At 42.5% G+C, this 18,331-nt stretch overlaps 1 protein-coding gene across 1 annotated transcript in view; it reads right to left on the bottom strand.

Annotated features, from left to right (window-relative positions):
- Positions 1-1,197: 1,197 nt before the first annotated feature.
- LOC140122772 (fucolectin-like) overlaps positions 1,198-18,331 on the bottom strand; it is an 80,664-nt gene continuing 63,530 nt past the window's right edge. Inside the window, exons 3-4 of the mRNA XM_072143970.1 lie at positions 13,897-14,197; positions 1,198-1,451 (exon numbers count right to left, since the gene is read on the bottom strand). Coding sequence (XP_072000071.1) covers positions 1,310-1,451; positions 13,897-14,197 — 443 coding nt within the window. The 3' untranslated portion in view covers positions 1,198-1,309. The remainder of the gene's footprint in view (positions 1,452-13,896; positions 14,198-18,331) is intronic.

Below are 18,331 nucleotides of genomic sequence, written 5' to 3'. Positions count from 1 at the left end.
AACCCTGACACTGAGAGGAAGAGGACCTAGGACTGAGCCCTGAGGAACCCCAACACTGAGAGGAAGAGGACCCAGGACTGAGCCCTAAGGAACTCCAACACTGAGAGGAAGAGGACCTAGGACTGAGCCCTGAGGAACTCCAACACTGAGAGGAAGAGGACCTAGGACTGAGCCCTGAGGACCCCGACACAGAGAGGAAGAGGAGAAGAGAAAGATCCAGAAAAACCAATATAGTACAGTGTCATTTAGGCCAATGGAACAAAGGCTCCTGAGGAGGAGCTGGTGGTCCACAGTATCGAATGCTGCAGAGAGATCCAGAAGAATGAGGAGAGAATAGTCACCTATATACATATACAGTGTTGGAATGGGGTTCCTTAGGCCCACCAGAAAAAATCAATCTGGGGGCCCACTCTTCATTATCCCCCAAGAAATATACTCTAGCGGCCTCCAAATTGTGTTGTTTTCTGATTGACCTCTGTGGTTCATTATTGGGTTGAGCCAGGGCCCACCGGAGGATCCTCTGGTACTCTGGTGGGCCAGTCCGACACTGCCTATATATAATAGATTAGGCAGTGAGGAGATCATGGGAGACTTTAGAAAGAGCAGTTTCATATATAATAGTAATAGCATTAAATATCATAGTGCAAAAACCAGATTGTAGGGGGTCAAGGAGGGAGTTAGACGATAGATAGCGGGTTAGTCGAGAATTTAAAATGCGTTCCTGGAGTTTGGAGAGAAAACGCAGATTAGAGACTGGTTTGTAGTTAGTAGCACTGGATGGGTCCAGGGAAGGTTTTCTTAGGTATGGGGGTAACAACAGCATGCTTGAAAGAAGAGGCAACACCAACCAGAAGAGAGAGAGAGGGTGAAGATGTTAGCGAGGTGAGAAGTGACTGCTGGGGAGAGAGACTGTACCAGATGTGAGGGGATGGTGAGACTGATGCAGGTAGTGGGGCGAGCAGAGGAGAGGAGCCTGGACACTTCTTACTTGTGATTGGCTAAAAAGTAGAGGGTAAAGTACCACAGGGAAGGGAAATATTGGAGTTAGTGGATTGCAAAATTATTTTTTCTAGACAAGAGAGGAAATGCACATCCTTATCCCCAGGAGCAATGTCTGACCTGTAAGACCCTCTACATCACCTCTCCAGCAGGACCCCGGAAGGTGAAATCCCAGGAAAAATGACACAGCAGGCGGAGAATGTGCGGAAGCTTTTATTCCATGATATCTTGCAGTTATATGTGCAGTGATTATTGGGATTGTTACTATATGGCAGGAATTATATTATCATCAGATTATAAGCTCCTGAGATCAGTCTCCAAAGACCTGAACCTCACACAGGTGGAGACATTCTGTTTTTCCTTTCAAAACGATATTGACGTATCTCCCGACCATTGCTCCGCACTCATAAGTCTGAGTCGCTCCATTTGGGAGAGAAGTCACCAGAGCACACCTGTGACAGAAAGGATGATAGGTAAGTATCCATATCACACATATATACATATACCAGGCCATCGCTCCCTGCTCTACTATTACTGATATACATCCGGAGAAGGAAATGTCTGTAACCTACCTGCCTCTCAGTGTCCTGAATTGCCTCACATTTGCGTAAGTTCTTTAACCGCTTCAGGGTCACAGTGATTTCCATGTTCAGATTGTATCCAATTTTTTGTGTACTTTTAATGGCTCTAACATTTTGTTATTATAAAAAATGACTAAACAAGTAAAAAAATCTAAAAATATTGGCAATAGCGTGATGATGTTCTCCTATGGTGCTCCAGTTTGATCCCTATAGTAGGAACAGTTACCACTAAATGCCAAAAATGTTTGGCGTGAAACTTTAGTTGAACTAACTAAATCCGCTTTTACTAGTTTGTCACGTCAATTTCCTGTTACAGATGAATGGGAGATCCTTAAATTCATCTACGTCGAGGTTTGCTGTCTGCAAAATTTTCCAATGTTTTCTCATAATACCATCCACCTTTAAAGGGCACCTACCACCACGATTCATCCTATAAAGGTAGATCGGGTGGTAGGTGGATGAATGGGACGTGAGGATCGCCCTTTTTTAGGCTAATCCTCACGTCCCGGCTATCCTTTAGTAAACTTTAATAAGTGGGTATGTACATTTTTTTAAGCGGCTACTGGGGCGTGAAGTAGCCGGACATGAGGCCACACGTCTCGGCTACTCCACGCCCCAGTAGCCTCTTTTCTCAGCCTACCATTTCATCTTCGGCGCACAGCTCCTCGTAGCTGTGCGCCCTCGTCCGTGTACCCGCCGTTATGCACAGAACGCAGGCCTGCGGTTGCGCAACCATAGCTCCGAGGCCGGCACTACTGCGTGCCGAAGATGAAATGGTAGGCAGAGAAAAGAGGCTACTGGGGCGTGGAGTAGCCGCGACGTGTAGCCTCATGTCCGGCTACTCCACGCCCCAGTAGCCGCTTAAAAAAATGTACATACTGTGATATAGTAAGCAGGAGTAGTCTGTTTGGTCTATGTTGGCCTCGCTAACATGGACACATTGGTAATGTCCGTACTGGGCCTGCTTATTATGGAGTAGGGGTAGGCTGGTAGTGGGACTCCTACTCCACCCGGGCTTCGGTCCTGGGTTTTTGTATAGCCCACAGGTACAGGGTCACAGGTACAGGATCACAGGTGTGGTTCCCAGGCCTCGTTAGAGCCTGATATAATCTGCACATCAGAAGCAGTAGGAGAGGCTCTACCTGGAGAGCTGAAGGCTGGACCATGTTCACACAGCAAAGGTAACTAAGTGGCTCCTGCACTACTGCTGGCCAAGAGTGTGTGCCAGGCAGCCTGGTACCCGTATAGCTAGGACCTGATATTGTATTAGGCAGTGCCAAGCCGGGCAGGATTTATTTTTGTGTTGCTTTATATGTGCCAAAACCAAGGCTGAATTTATTTTGTATTTTGAAGTGTGAATAAAACACTTTATTTGGACTTTAACCCTGCATGTGTCCCTGTTTCCTGCACTACTACTACCAGGCATCTACCTGAGAAATTCCCCACACATGGTGGAGGATGCGGGCATTAGAGTCCCTATGGTACTACTTGCTGGGACGACAATTCCGAACCGCCCTTACCATGAGGGCGGTTTATACGCCCGAAACACGTAGGTTATTACTACACCATATCCTAGTGTTGTTTGGGAAGCACCGCCATGGAATGCATTTGTGTCATGGATTTTAATCGGATTTCCAAATAAAATTGACAATTTTTAATCCACGTTTGGTGCGGAATGCAACTTTTTCTTGCACAAGATCAAACATCATATTGAATTGTAATTCACTTGTAATAGAATTGTCCCCGACTGTGAGACTAACATGTTTTTTGTTTTCGGTATATTATGATAAATCTGACTCGAATATGGTTACAATGTAATTTGTATTCTGTGTATTGATAATTGTGCATGAATATTTGGTTCCTAATTTGATATAACTTTTTAACTTTAGAAACGGACTGTGAAGTAATTCACCTATTGACCCTTCCCCTTCCATCCCAGTTAAAAGTAAGTGAGTGCCAGGATTTTTCCGTTCTATTGGTACAGCGTTTGCTAATCTATGTGCACCACCCAACCACGGAAGTGCCGCTCCTTTATTGGTTATATACCATATAGGGTTACATTTGGTATCTTAAAGAGGCGATAGTTAGAGTTGAGCATAATATTTAGCTCAACCAAATCTATTGAGCGTCTTTCCATTTCCTCTGAACACAGACATATCAGTTACAGAAATGACCACTGTATGCTGCACATGTGCCATATGTCTGGCTTTTTCAGTTTTTTGAGACTTTTCTTGGCTTTCCTGGTGGTCAGATGTATCTTAGCGTTTTTCTTTAGTGATATATGTGGCGTTTGGTCAGTAGGGAATTGGCAACTTTTTAAAACAAAAGTTGCAAATAGTTCCCCCGGCTGATCTCTACACCTGGAGATCGCTAAGCCGCAGATGTGCACAAAAATTTGCGACTTTTTAAAAAAGTTGCAAATTTCACATCTGGATTAAAGTGAAATCTGAGGGAAACACTGCTGAAAACTAGACAATGGGGAACTTTAACCCCTTAACGCCGAAGCCACTTTTTTTTTACCTTCCTGACACGGCCCATTTTTTCAAATCTGCCCTGTGTCACTATAAGTGGTCATAACTTTGGAACGCTTTAACATATCCAAGTTTTTTTTTAATTGTTTTCTTGTGACACATTGTACTTCATGTTAGTTAAAAAATTTTGGTGGTATGTTTTGCATTTATTTATAAGAAAATCAGATATTTGGTGAAAATTTGGAAAAATTCGCAATTTTCGAAATTCAAAATGTTCTACATTTTCCACACATAAGTCATAACACCAAAAAACGTAATAACTAACATTCACCGAATGTCTACTTTATGCCTCAGTGGTTTTTTATGCATATTATCATTTTTGTAAGATGTTATGGGCCTTTGAACGTTAGGTGCGATTTTTCACATTTTCATAAAAAAAGTTTGTTAACCCTTTAATTGGTTTACAGGGGTTAAAACAAAATCGGATGCAATTTCGAAATTAATTTTTTTTTGGCTAAATGAATGTGTTTTTCACAAAATGTACAAATTCCAAAATGCTAAAAATAAAATACCAAAATGCTCCACAAAATTTGATCCCCAATCTTTCCCGCGTATAATAATCCCCCATATGTGGTGGTGGGCTGGATAGTAGAATGGATTTAATTACCTGCTACTAGTTTCCTTCTTTCCCCCTAAGATTTAGGTCCCGTTCAGTGAGCAAGGAATAAGGATTTTGCTATTGTGGAATAATGTTCCTCTTCGGCCTCCGTAGAATGTCTTTTGCAACTTGTTTTTTTTACATGTTTTTATCATTTAAGTTAATTTAGTGGATTATGTGTTCCAGCAATTTTGGTGCATTTTGGGACGAGTTCCTCCCACAGGAAACCATTGCCGTTAGATCAATGTTGTTGATGAAGACTAAGGCTCATTGCCGAAACGCGTCGATCTTTGTTGCGTTATATTGTACCCATGTCAGTGTGTTCTCTAAAGAATACATTTTGGAGAAGATATCGAACCTCCGAGTGCTGGATCTGTTTTATTTTTGGCATCTATTATATTTAGGTATTTATGTGTTTATTGAGGTTAAGGCTGATGGAGAGTAAATGAAACAACTCAGGTTCAGGGTTGGGTGTGTTAACCGATGGTCAAACGACGAGATGTTCAGTCTTGAAAGATAAAGTTTCAAGCAGAAGTATATAGCTGGGGGTCATCAGCAGAGAGATGAGACTGGAAACCAAATCTGCTGATGGTTTGTCTGTTGGGGGAAGTATAGAGGGAGAAGAGAAGAGGACCTAGGATTGAGCCCTGAGGAACCCCGACACTGAGAGGAGAGGACCTAGGACTGAGCACTGAGGAACCCCAACACTGAGAGGAGAGGACCTAGGACTGAGCCCTGAGGAACCCCAACACTAAGAGGAAGAGGACCAAGGACTGAGGCCTGAGGAACCCCAACACTGAGAGGAATAGGACCTAGGACTGAGCCCTGAGGAACCCTGACACTGAGAGGAAGAGGACCTAGGACTGAGCCCTGAGGAACCCCGACACTGAGACGAAGAGGACCCAGGACTGAGCCCTGAGGAACTCCAACACTGAGAGGAAGAGGACCCAGGACTGAGCCCTGAGGACCCCGACACTGAGAGGAAGAGGACCTAGGACTGAGCCCTGAGGAACTCCAACACTGAGAGGAAGAGGACCAAGGACTGAGGCCTGAGAAACCCCAACACTGAGAGGAATAGGACCTAGGACTGAGCCCTGAGGAACCCTGACACTGAGAGGAAGAGGACCTAGGACTGAGCCCTGAGGAACCCCAACACTGAGACGAAGAGGACCCAGGACTGAGCCCTGAGGAACTCCAACACTGAGAGGAAGAGGACCCAGGACTGAGCCCTGAGGACCCCGACACTGAGAGGAAGAGGACCTAGGACTGAGCCCTGAGGAACTCCAACACTGAGAGGAAGAGGACCTAGGACTGAGGCCTGAGGAACCCCAACACTGAAAGGAATAGGACCTAGGACTGAGCCCTGAGGAACCCTGACACTGAGAGGAAGAGGACCTAGGACTGAGCCCTGAGGAACCCCAACACTGAGAGGAAGAGGACCCAGGACTGAGCCCTAAGGAACTCCAACACTGAGAGGAAGAGGACCCAGGACTGAGCCCTGAGGACCCCGACACTGAGAGGAAGAGGACCTAGGACTGAGCCCTGAGGAACTCCAACACTGAGAGGAAGAGGACCTAGGACTGAGCCCTGAGGACCCCGACACAGAGAGGAAGAGGAGAAGAGAAAGATCCAGAAAAACCAATATAGTACAGTGTCATTTAGGCCAATGGAACAAAGGCTCCTGAGGAGGAGCTGGTGGTCCACAGTATCGAATGCTGCAGAGAGATCCAGAAGAATGAGGAGAGAATAGTCACCTATATACAGTGTTGGAATGGGGTTCCTTAGGCCCACCAGAAAAAATCAATCTGGGGGCCCACTCTTCAGGAAATATACTCTAGCGGCCTCCAAATTGTGTTGTTTTCTGATTGACCTCTGTGGTTCATTATTGGGTTGAGCCAGGGCCCACTGGAGGATCCTCTGGTACTCTGGTGGGCCAGTCCGACACTGCCTATATATAATAGATTAGGCAGTGAGGAGATCACTGGAGACTTTAGAAAGAGCAGTTTCATGAAATAGTATATAATAGTAATAGCATTAAATATCATAGTGCAAAAACCAGATTGTAGGGGGTCAAGGAGGGAGTTAGACGATAGATAGCGGGTTAGTCGAGAATTTAAAATGCGTTCCGGGGGTTTGGAGAGGAAAGACAGACTAGAGACTGGTTTGCAGTTAGTAGCACTGGACGGGTCCAGGGAAGGTTTTCTTAGTAATGGGGGTAGCAACTGCATACTTGAAAGAAGAGGCAACACCAACCAGAAGAGAGAGAGAGGGTGAAGATGTTAGTGAGGTGAGAAGTGACTGCTGGGGAGAGACTGTACCAGATGTGAGGAGATGGGGAGACTGATGCAGGTAATGGGGCGAGCAGAGGAAAGGAGCCTGGACACTTCTTACTTGTGATTGGCTAAAAAGTAGAGGGTAAGGTACCACAGGGAAGGGAAATATTGGAGTTAGTGGATTGCAAAATTATTTTTTCTAGACAAGAGAGGAAATGCACATCCTTATCCCCAGGAGCAATGTCTGACCTATAAGACCCTCTACATCACCTCTCCAGCAGGACCCCGGAAGGCAGTGGCGTAACTATCGCCGTAGCAGCCGTAGCGGTTGCTACGGGGCCCGTGAGGTTCAGGGGCCCGGGGATGCACGCTCCCTGCAGTGCTTTGCCACGGCCTGGGGTAAGTGGTCCGGGGCTGCAGTGCCGGATCGTGCCCCCGGGCCCCTTCCTCTCTGTGCATCTACACGTCTCCTGAGCCCGCCCACCTCTTTCCGGGATCCCTGCCTGCTCATATCCTTGACCCGCCCCCCAGCCACCTCTCTGACCCGCCCCCCTCATCTCCCTGACCTGCCCGCTCATCAGCCTGCAGGGCGGCACAGTTGATTCTCTGCCCCCCCCCTTCCCCCGCTCGCCCCCGCTCGCGCCCCCCCCTTTCCCCGCTCGCCCCCCTTCCCCCGCTTGCATATATACTGTGAATATGTGTGTATATGTGTATATATTGTATATATACTGTGTATATATACTGTGTATATGTGTATATATTGCATATATACTGTGTATATGTGTGTATATGTGTATGTATTGTATATATACTGTGTGTATATACTGTGTATATGTGTATATATTGTATATATACTGTGTATATGTGTATATATTGTATATATACTGTGTATATGTGTATATATTGTATATATACTGTGTATATGTGTATATATTGTATATATACTGTGTATATGTGTATATATTGTATATATACTGTGTATATGTGTATATATTGTATATATACTGTGTATATGTGTATATATTGTATATATACTGTGTATATGTGTATATATTGTATATATACTGTGTATATGTGTATATATTGTATATATACTGTGTATATGTGTATATATTGTATATATACTGTGTATATGTGTATATATTGTATATATACTGTGTATATGTGTATATATTGTATATATACTGTGTATATGTGTGTATATTGTATATATACTGTGTATATGTGTGTATATACTGTGTATATGTGTATATATTGTGTATATGTGTATATATTGTATATATACTGTGTATACATAAATATATATATATATATATATAAATCCTATGTATATGTATATATGCATCTACTATGTATACATGTATATACTGTGTATAAATGCATTGAAGCAAATACTGTATTTTTACATGCATGTATTTATATTAGCATATATATATATATGATGTGTGTTTTTGTATGTGGTAAGTATGAATGCTGTATATACTGAATGTATGTTTATATTCTGTATGTATAGCAGCATGTGTGTATATGGTGTTTTTATCCTGCATGTATGTGTATATATGGTCAGTGTATACTGTATTTGTGTATGTATGTATATATATATATATTTGTGTGTGTATTGTAAATGTATTATATGTATATAATGTGTATATTGTATGAGTTTGTATATACTCTGTATATTAGTGTATAAATGTATATGAGTGTATAAATGTGTGTATAAGTGAATGCTTGTATGTATAAGGGTGTGAGTATACGAGAGTAGAACTTTATGTGTGTATATAAAGGTGTGTATATATCAGTGTATAAATGTGTGTAATTGTATAAACATGTCTGTATAGGGGTACCTTCCCAAGAACATATGGGGGACGTATATCTGGCCGCAGATTTGCTGCCGGATATACTTCCCCCATAAGCTTCTATACGCCAGGGCTCGGCACGGTGAGCACAACGAGTACTCACTGTTTTGAGCAAAAGAGAGAGAGCGTGCTCCATCTATGGCCGTAAGAACGGCCATGCGGCTCTATTCTCTATGGAGAGGGGAGGGGTGAGCCGCGCTCACCTCTCCTCCTCTCCAGCGCGCCCGACGTGTGCCTGCCATATATATATATATTTTAAGGGGTAGGGGGGCCCCATGCAGAAATCTGCTATGGGGCCCAGCCTCTCCTAGTTACGCCCCTGCCGGAAGGTGAAATCCCAGGAAAAATGACACAGCAGGTGGAGAATGTGCGGAAGCTTTTATTCCATGATATCTTGCGGTTATATGTGCAGTGATTATTGGGATTGTTACTATATGGCAGGAATTATATTATCATCAGATTATAATTCCTGAGATCAATCTCCAAAGATCTGAACCTCACACAGGTGGAGACATTGCTGCTTTCCTTTCAAAACGATATTGACGTATCTCCCGACCATTTCTCCGCAATCATAAGTCTGAGTCCCTCCATTTGGGAGAGAAGTCACCAGACCGCACCTGTGTCCATAACATACATATATACATATATATACCAGGCCATCGCTCCCTATTCTACTATTACTGATATACACCTGGATAAGGAAATGTCTGTAACCTACCTGCCTCTCAGTGTCCTGAATTGCCTCACATTTGCGTAAGTTCTTTAACCGCTTCAGGGTCACAGTGATTTCCATGTTCAGATTGTATCCAATTTTTTGTGTACTTTTAATGGCTCTAACATTTTGTTATTATAAAAAATGACTAAACAAGTAAAAAAATCTAAAAATATTGGCAATAGCGTGATGATGTTCTCCTATGGTGCTCCAGTTTGATCCCTATAGTAGGAACAGTTACCACTAAATGCCAAAAATGTTTGGCGTGAAACTTTAGTTGAACTAACTAAATCCGCTTTTACTAGTTTGTCACGTCAATTTCCTGTTACAGATGAATGGGAGATCCTTAAATTCATCTACGTCGAGGTTTGCTGTCTGCAAAATTTTCCAATGTTTTCTCACAATACCATCCACCTTAAAGGGCACCTACCACCACGATTCTACCTATAAAGGTAGATCGGGTGGTAGGTGGATGAATGGGACGTGAGGATAGCCCTTTTTTAGGCTAATCCTCACGTCCCGGCTATCCTTTAGTAAACTTTAATAAGTGGGTATGTACATTTTTTTAAGCGGCTACTGGGGTGTGAAGTAGTCGGACATGAGGCTGCACGTCGCGGCTACTCCACGCCCCAGTAGCCTCTTTTCTCAGCCTACCATTTCATTTTCGTAGCACAGCTCCTCGTAGCTGTGCGCCCTCGTCCGTGTACCCGCCGTTATGCGCAGAACGCAGGCCTGCGGTTGCGCAACCATAGCTCCGAGGCCGGCACTACTGCGTGCCGAAGATGAAATGGTAGGCAGAGAAAAGAGGCTACTGGGGCGTGGAGTAGCCGCGACGTGTAGCCTCATGTCCGGCTACTCCACGCCCCAGTAGCCGCTTAAAAAAATGTACATACTGTGATATAGTAAGCAGGAATAGTCTGTTTGGTCCATGTTGGCCTCGCTAACATGGACACATTGGTAATGTCCGTACTGGGCCTGCTTATTATGGAGTAGGGGTAGGCTGGTAGTGGGACTCCTACTTCACCCGAGCTTCGGTCCTGGGCTTTTGTATAGCCCACAGGTGCAGGGTTACAGGTGCAGGGTCACAGGTGTGGTTCCCAGGCCTCGTTAGAGCCTGATATAATCTGCACGTCAGAAGCAGTAGGAGAGGCTCTACCTGGAGAGCTGAAGGCTGGACCGTGTTCACACAGCAAAGGTAACTGAGTGGCTCCTGTACTACTGCTGGCCAAGAGTGTGTGCCAGGCAACCTTGTACCCGTATAGCTAGGACCTGATAATGTATTAGGCAGTATCCAGCCGGGCAGGGTTTATTTTTGTGTTGCTTTATATGTGCCAAAACCAAGGCTGAATTTATGTTGTTTTTTGAAGTGTGAATAAAACATTGTATTTGGACTTTAACCCTGCATGTGTCCCTGTTTCCTGCACTACTACTACCAGGCATCTACCTGAGCAATTCCCCACACATGGTGGAGGATGCGGGCTTTAGACCCTACGGTACTACTTGCTGGGACGACAATTCTGAACCGCCCTTACCATGAGGGCAATTTATACGCCCGAAACGCGTAGGTTATTACTACACCATATCCTAGTGTTGTTTGGGAAGCACCGCCATGGAATGCATTTGTGTCATGGATTTTAATCGGATTTCCAAATAAAATTGACAAATTTTAATCCACGTTTGGTGCGGAATGCAACTTTTTCTTACACAAGATCAAACATCATATTGAATTGCAATTCACTTGTAATAGAATTGTCCCCAACTGTGAGACTAACATGTTTTTTGTTTTCGGTATATTATGATAAATCTGACTCGAATATGGTTACAATGTAATTTGTATTCTTTGCATTGATAATTGTGCATGAATATTTGGTTCCTAATCATCTGGATTAAGGTGAAATCTCAGGGAAACACTGCTGAAAACTAGACAATGGGGAACTTTAACCCCTTAACGCTGAAGCCATTTTTCACCTTTCTGACACGGCCCATTTTTTCAAATCTGCCCTGTGTCACTATAAGTGGTCATAACTTTGGAACGCTTTAACATATCCAAGTGATTTTGAAATAGTTTTCTCTTGACACATTGTACTTCATGTTAGTTAAAAAATTTTGGTGGTATGTTTTGCATTTATTTATGAGAAAATCAGATATATGGTGAAAATTTTGAAAAATTCGCAATTTTCGAAATTCAAAATGTTCTACTTTTTCCACACATAAGTCATAACACCAAAAAACGTAATAACTAACATTCACCGAATGTCTACTTTATGCCTCAGTGGTTTTTTATGCATATTATCATTTTTGTAGGATGTTATGGGGCTTTGAACGTTAGGTGCGATTTTTCACATTTTCATAAAAAAAGCAAAATCCTGCTATTGAGGGACCTGCTCAGGTTTGAAGTCACTTTGAGAGGCCTAAATACAAGTAAAACCCCATAAATTACCCCATTATAGAAACAACACCCCTCTATGTATGTAAAACAACTTTTATGAAGTTTGTTAACCCTTTAATTGGTTTACAGGGGTTAAAACAAAATCGGATGCAATTTCAAAATTACATTTTTTTTGGCTAAATGAATGTGTTTTTCACAAAATGTACAAATTCCAAAATGCTAAAAATAAAATACCAAAATGCTCCACAAAATTTGATACCCAATCCCTCCCGCGTATAATAATACCCAATATGTGGTGGTGGCTGCTGTATGGGCAAACGCCAGGGAATTGAGGGGAAGCTGCGCCATTCACAGCAGATTATGCATTGTCACATTTTATTGGCTATACAATCTTTATTTTTTTGGCAATTTGGACATATAAGGGCTTATTTTTTGCGACATGAGATGCACTTTACAAATACTTCATTTTAGTGGGTCTGTAGCTTTTTGATGAGATTTTATTAACTCTTTAATGTATGGAGGAAAACAAAATTGGCAATTTTGGGTTTCTTTTTTTTGTATATTTTGAGGGTCGCACACCGTACACTAAACATACTATAATATTTTATTCTATAGGTCACTACGATTACGATGATACCTCATTTATATAGTTTTTTTTATATATTTTACAATTTTACAGGAAAAAAACGAATATAAAGAAAATCTCATTTGTTTTTGCATCGCCATATTTTTTGGTTGACAGAGCTGGTTTAAGGCTTATTTTTTACGTGTTGAGTTGTCGTTTTCAGTGGTACCATTTTGGTGCACATAACTTTTTTTTTATCACTTTTTGGAACATTTTTGTGAAGGGATTTTATGAAAATGTACATTTTTGGCGAGTTTTTCAGGTTTTGTTTTTACGGCGTTCACCGTACAGGTCCAATAATGTTTGTGACTTATTGTAAAGATTGTTATGGATGGGGCGATACCAAATATGTGGGGGGTTTTGGTGATTTTCCGTTTTTTTTTTACTTTATTAGATGTGTATAGGGAATGTTTGTGTTTAGGGGACTTTAACTTTATTTAATTAATTCTTTTTATTAAAAAGTGTGTTGATTTAGTGCTTTTAACTTTTTTCTTTACTTTTACAGGTTAGCTTGAACAAGCGATCCACTGATCGCTTGTTCAAGCTATTCTTCACCTAATACAGTGTAATACAGATGCTGCGCATGTTCAGGGTGTCACAGCCGGATCCTGCCAGAAGGAAGGACCCGGCTCCCCGGAAGGAGATCGCGCAGCCCCGGGCACTGGCAGTCCCGGGGCTGCGATTGGAGGCACTTACACCCCCCGGCACTTACACCCCCCGTGTTAGCGGTTAACACCCGCGATCGGAGAAATCTCCGATCGGGGGTGTTAGAGTAGAGGCGGGTGTCGGCTATAATATATAGCCGACACCCGCAGCTTCTGACACGGACTCCGTTCTGGAGCCGGCACCAGAAGCATGACGTACTATTAATGCATTTTGCAGGAACGCACCTCCCGCCATGCAGTAATAGTACGTCAAATGTCGGGAAGGGGTTAAAGGGAGGCGGTTTTAGGTGGCAAAAAAGTCGCAAATGAACACACACGCCATAAAAAGTCTCAAAAATTTAAGAAAAATGCAAGCCGTCCTTCTAGAAGAGTATACGGTTACATCAGAGATTGGTGTGGAAAATACATCTTTGGTATTTTTATTGTATTTGTTTTTAAATGATATATTTTCCTTTCATTTTCCACTTTTTAAATACAGAGGGCAGTCGTGTAGCTGATAGCAGACCTGCACTTGCTGTTCTTCAATGAACCATGAGAAGGAAGGTTAATAATTCTGGTGCAGCTAATTGGACTCATCCCTGGGTAATAATTAGTGGATTAGATAACAGTAAATAAAAAGTTTAATTTTATTAACAAGACCTGGACAGCACTAAGGGCTGAGGCTCACCTTGCATTGTTATTTCCATTGTTGGCCAAAGAGTCTCCAACAAGGATTTCCGCACCATTAATCCTGCTCCCGCAGCAGTCGCCTCTGTTAGTGATGGTTATGCGACTTATTCTGTAGGACTTCAGCAGGTCCACCCTCCACCAGGGAGACAATTCTGTGTGTGTGTGAAAACACGATCCGTGATAATAGTTGGTGTCCTCGTTTCCATCTATTCCATTTATTGCCATTCCGAAAAAGCCCCAATTGGAATCCTTATAAATGGATGACATTGTGGCTCGACCATGAAGTGCCAGATTCTTACCTATCAAAGGAAGAGGAGACATGAAAAGTGAACACACTTATACATAGAGATGGACAAAAAGCATCATGAATCCTGGACCATCGCTAGGTTCTCTATAGGGCTTTATAGAGGTTGTGGGAGATTTGGCCCAGTAGAGACCGTGGTAGCGGTGATTCGTGATGCAGTCCAAGACAGTGACACCAACGTTTAGTCCAAAACAGGACTCACCTGCGTTTATTCCAGGAGCAGGTACAAAATAAAACAGCCTTCACATTCAGGCATCAAACAAACAAAATCCTACCCGTCAGGGTGCTAATGTGAGGGATAGAATCCATTTTTCTATTGTGTTCTCCCTCTATATGTCTTTTTCTTTGGCTCTATTGATAGAAAAGACTATGTACCATTTCCCACCATCCCCCCGCGTGTACACAGATCATCTTTCAGTTACATCCTCTTGAGAGCCTATTGGAATGTGGGTATGGTCAGTAGGCTCCTTTGTCTCAAGAACCTATAAAAACTGTCTGCAACCTAAATAAATTGGAATTCTCTCAAACATGTGAAGGTCTGAGTGATTCACCGAGCAGCTCGTACAATACAATGATTTGGAACCACACATAACATCGAGATATGGGGATATTTAACTGACAAAACTTGGCGCTCGAACAGCGACATGGGTTTGCATGACGCCTACTGGACAACTCAGGGATCATCCTTTCAGGACAGACAGACCATGCAGCTGCACAAAAAGGTAAGAAGCTTTTTCTTACAAATTGTTCTGTCTCTCCTTGATTAGATTGTTCCACGTCCGGTGAGTTGCATGCCTATATTGCCCAGTCCAAAGAATCTTGTTAGTTTATTTGAAAACTCCATGTGATGTGTGGTAGTGTATATGGCTATTGTGTGAGTTTAAACATGTGTGTTTGATAGTGCTATTGTGATACTGTACTGTACTGGTTTTAAGAACGGAAAATTCTAGGAATTGCCCCTACCTAAAGAGTCTCCTAGGCTAGCTGCTTTTTGGATCGTAATTCGCTTGAGACAAAGTAGACTGAGTTTGGACAGTCGGACTTTATAAATTTATTTTGTGTGGTAGGTTCCAGAGCTGCTTCATGGAAGGGGACTGCAGTCATTTCTTGACGGGCAAACGGTTTAAAAAAAAAAATAAAAATTTTTAGAATTAGAAGTGGTTAAAACTGCCCTAAGGAAGAGTGAGGGACTGCGAGGGTGTGCCGGCACTAGAGATATATAGAAAATTATGGAAAAATAATTGCTAGGTAGGATGAGAGGCAATTCAGAGGGAAAACCAGACTTACGGATCTTGAATGATAAAAAAAAGAAGCTGTAATAGGATGTCAGAGAATGTTGGAAAAGGACAAGTATATCAAAAAGATGGTTGTTTGTATGTTGGTAAATGGAAAGGTTCTTAAAAGAACAAAGGCTGGTTGCATAATAATGATATAATGGAAATTGTAAGTGGATAGAAGAAAGATACAGAGGAAGTGACCAGAGGAGGTTATAAAGAAACAGCCATAGGAAATTGTGTGTTGTATGAGTGTTATGACGATGACGGACAAAAACGTTGGACAGACAAAGACAACATTTAGAAAAGGTTCGGCCTCCACCCTAAAATGGTGGATGAATTTATGTATGGAAACAAAGAAACAGACTGGTGGAGACATGTGCATGCAATGTGGCACCTAGACCCAACCCCCACACTGGAATATATCCGGTCAAGACTAGATTAGAAAAAGTGCGGGCTCCAACAGGACAAAGAAGTAGCGTTCAGATGTTTCTCCTGTAGGGGGCAGATGTTTCTCACTTTGATATACTTTAGTAGACCAGTGGTATGGGTAATGATGCATTGCCTAAAGATCTTTGGATTTGCACCCACACTCCGCTCAGCTGTATTTAGCTGTATTTGGGTATTACTGTAACTTTAGAAGACAACTAAGATATAGTACCCAGGGAATAAATGTAGGAGACTGTGCCTGCTTATCTAAGAGTCACCTCTCAGAACTACAAAGTCCAAAAACCCGGGCAGTAACATATTTGTTACGGATTTTGGTCTTCTGTGGGGAGAGCTCCTGGACGGTTGTGCAGTCCCAATTGGATTTCCTGAGCTGACCCTTGCCAGATACTGTAGATGTTCTATGAGTTTATTCCTTTATACAGTCCTGCAGATTATGGCAGAGATATAAATATGTGTTTTGCCTATATGACGTGTAGTGCTAGTGGTATTTCATCAGTTACCAGATGTGAGGAAAGCACAGCACACAATTGTGGACATTGTTCATTGCAGGCTTGGACCTGAGAAATCTTGTGATGTATGTTTAAAAACATCAGAAATGTAGTGTAAAACTTTATAATACACCTAAAGTCTGAAGGGTGTGGTCAAAAGTTTTTGCAATTTGTGTAGGATGATACAGTGATCATAGATGTTACAATGGTGTGTTGGATTCTTTCTTTGTTCTCTTGGTATGCTGGGACACTTAGTACTACAGACACCACAGGGAGAAGGAGGGGGCTGCCTCCCCCCCTTGTCTCAGTGAACACAGGAGGGGGGGGGGGAGGGGGGAGCACATGTTGGAATGTTAAGAGAAGAAAGGAACAATGAGAATGTATGTTCATTACTGATAACCCTCATGGTCCTTAGCAGATTTGGGTTTGATTCGGTGCAACATCTGTAATTTTATTGTTTTAACCAGGAGTAAAACCTCCCTATGATCCCTACACTATTACTCCTATTCAGCAGCTATGACTGAGATTATTATTAAGAGCTTTTTAGGCAGAAGTTATAACATCCCTAAAAGCCTCCTACATCACTGTCTCTAGTGATGCTTCTGCTCAGTAACACTGTCCCCCAGTATGTGTCCCCAGTATGTGTCCCCAGTATGTGCCCCCAGTATGACTGTATAGCGTTATAATAAGATCTAAGGTATTTGTATGCTGTGTGTCTCCTATTATACAGCATTGATACATCGGCATTGGTCCAATACTGTGGTTTTCTGGAATATATTGTTCACTTTTTATTGTTCTCATTTAAGTTTAAGCAGCTCAGAGGAGAGGAAACAGGCCGGAAGCTCTGCTGATCGTGTGTCACATGACAACCTGGACCCTTCTTGGTTTTGTATCCTACTGCTGCCTGTGCATAAAAAGCTTCTGTAGTAGTTTTGGACTATCCTGATAGTCCTATTTCACCTCTTCATGACTAGAAACCTTGGTTACAATGTGCCCTCTTTATTACATTGAATCCAGCTCCACTATTTTCGCTAGATTCAAAGGGGGGAGACATGAGGTAGACAGGGGGGAGACATGAGGTAGACGGGTTGTATTTAAAATTTTCTATTAACTTAATGATTAATGAACCAGTTACCTTTTAATATATCATTAATCTGCATTTTGAGTTTTTTGTAGATGGCTTTAGAAACCAGGAATGGGGTTAATTCTACATTAGATGTGCAGTGGTCACACAACATGAGGTAACAGAACCAGAACCACTCCTGACCTACCTGTCTGTACAGGAGGCGGAGGTGAGGGCACTGATGGAGGGGGGTAAAGTGGCAGAGGGGAAGAATGTGAGTCTTGTGGGATTCCTTATGATTCCTAACTTTATATAGTAAGTATATCAACAACTATGAGACTTTGAAATAGCTGATAGAGGCCTTAGTGTTACATAAAGGTCCATCCTAGAAGGTAAAACCTATAAAGCTCTAACACATGAAGTGACCATACTGGTTACTAGGAAAGCCTAGGGGAAAGGAGCCTGGATCAGTACAGTCCGTGACCCTCGCTGGCCCAGTAGGGTTATCTATACTCCTGTCTATATAGGAACCGGCTTCACAGGTGTGGAAGCAAGACCGGAGTAACACTGGGACCCCATGGATGGAGGGTGGACTATGGCAAAAAAAAAAAGGTGACAAGCAATGTCTGCCAAGGGCCCTTTACCCTATGATGGTTCACCAGGCTAAGACTCTATAGGCTCCGTGGTGGATAAGTATTGAGTATCACTTACATTCACTTTTGCTACTGTCCATTTACACAAGTATGTTTATATGTACCTAGTACAATGTAGGGAGAGTAGTGAAGACCCTCATATATACACTCCAAAGTCGCTTTACCCCTTCCAGAGGTTGCAGATTGACTATATACAGCTAC

The sequence above is a fragment of the Engystomops pustulosus genome, chromosome 3 (assembly GCF_040894005.1).
Source record: "Engystomops pustulosus chromosome 3, aEngPut4.maternal, whole genome shotgun sequence".
NCBI lineage: Eukaryota > Metazoa > Chordata > Amphibia > Anura > Leptodactylidae > Engystomops > Engystomops pustulosus.
The sequence above is the reverse complement of the archived record's forward strand: the minus strand, read 5'-3'. Positions and strand labels throughout refer to the sequence as shown.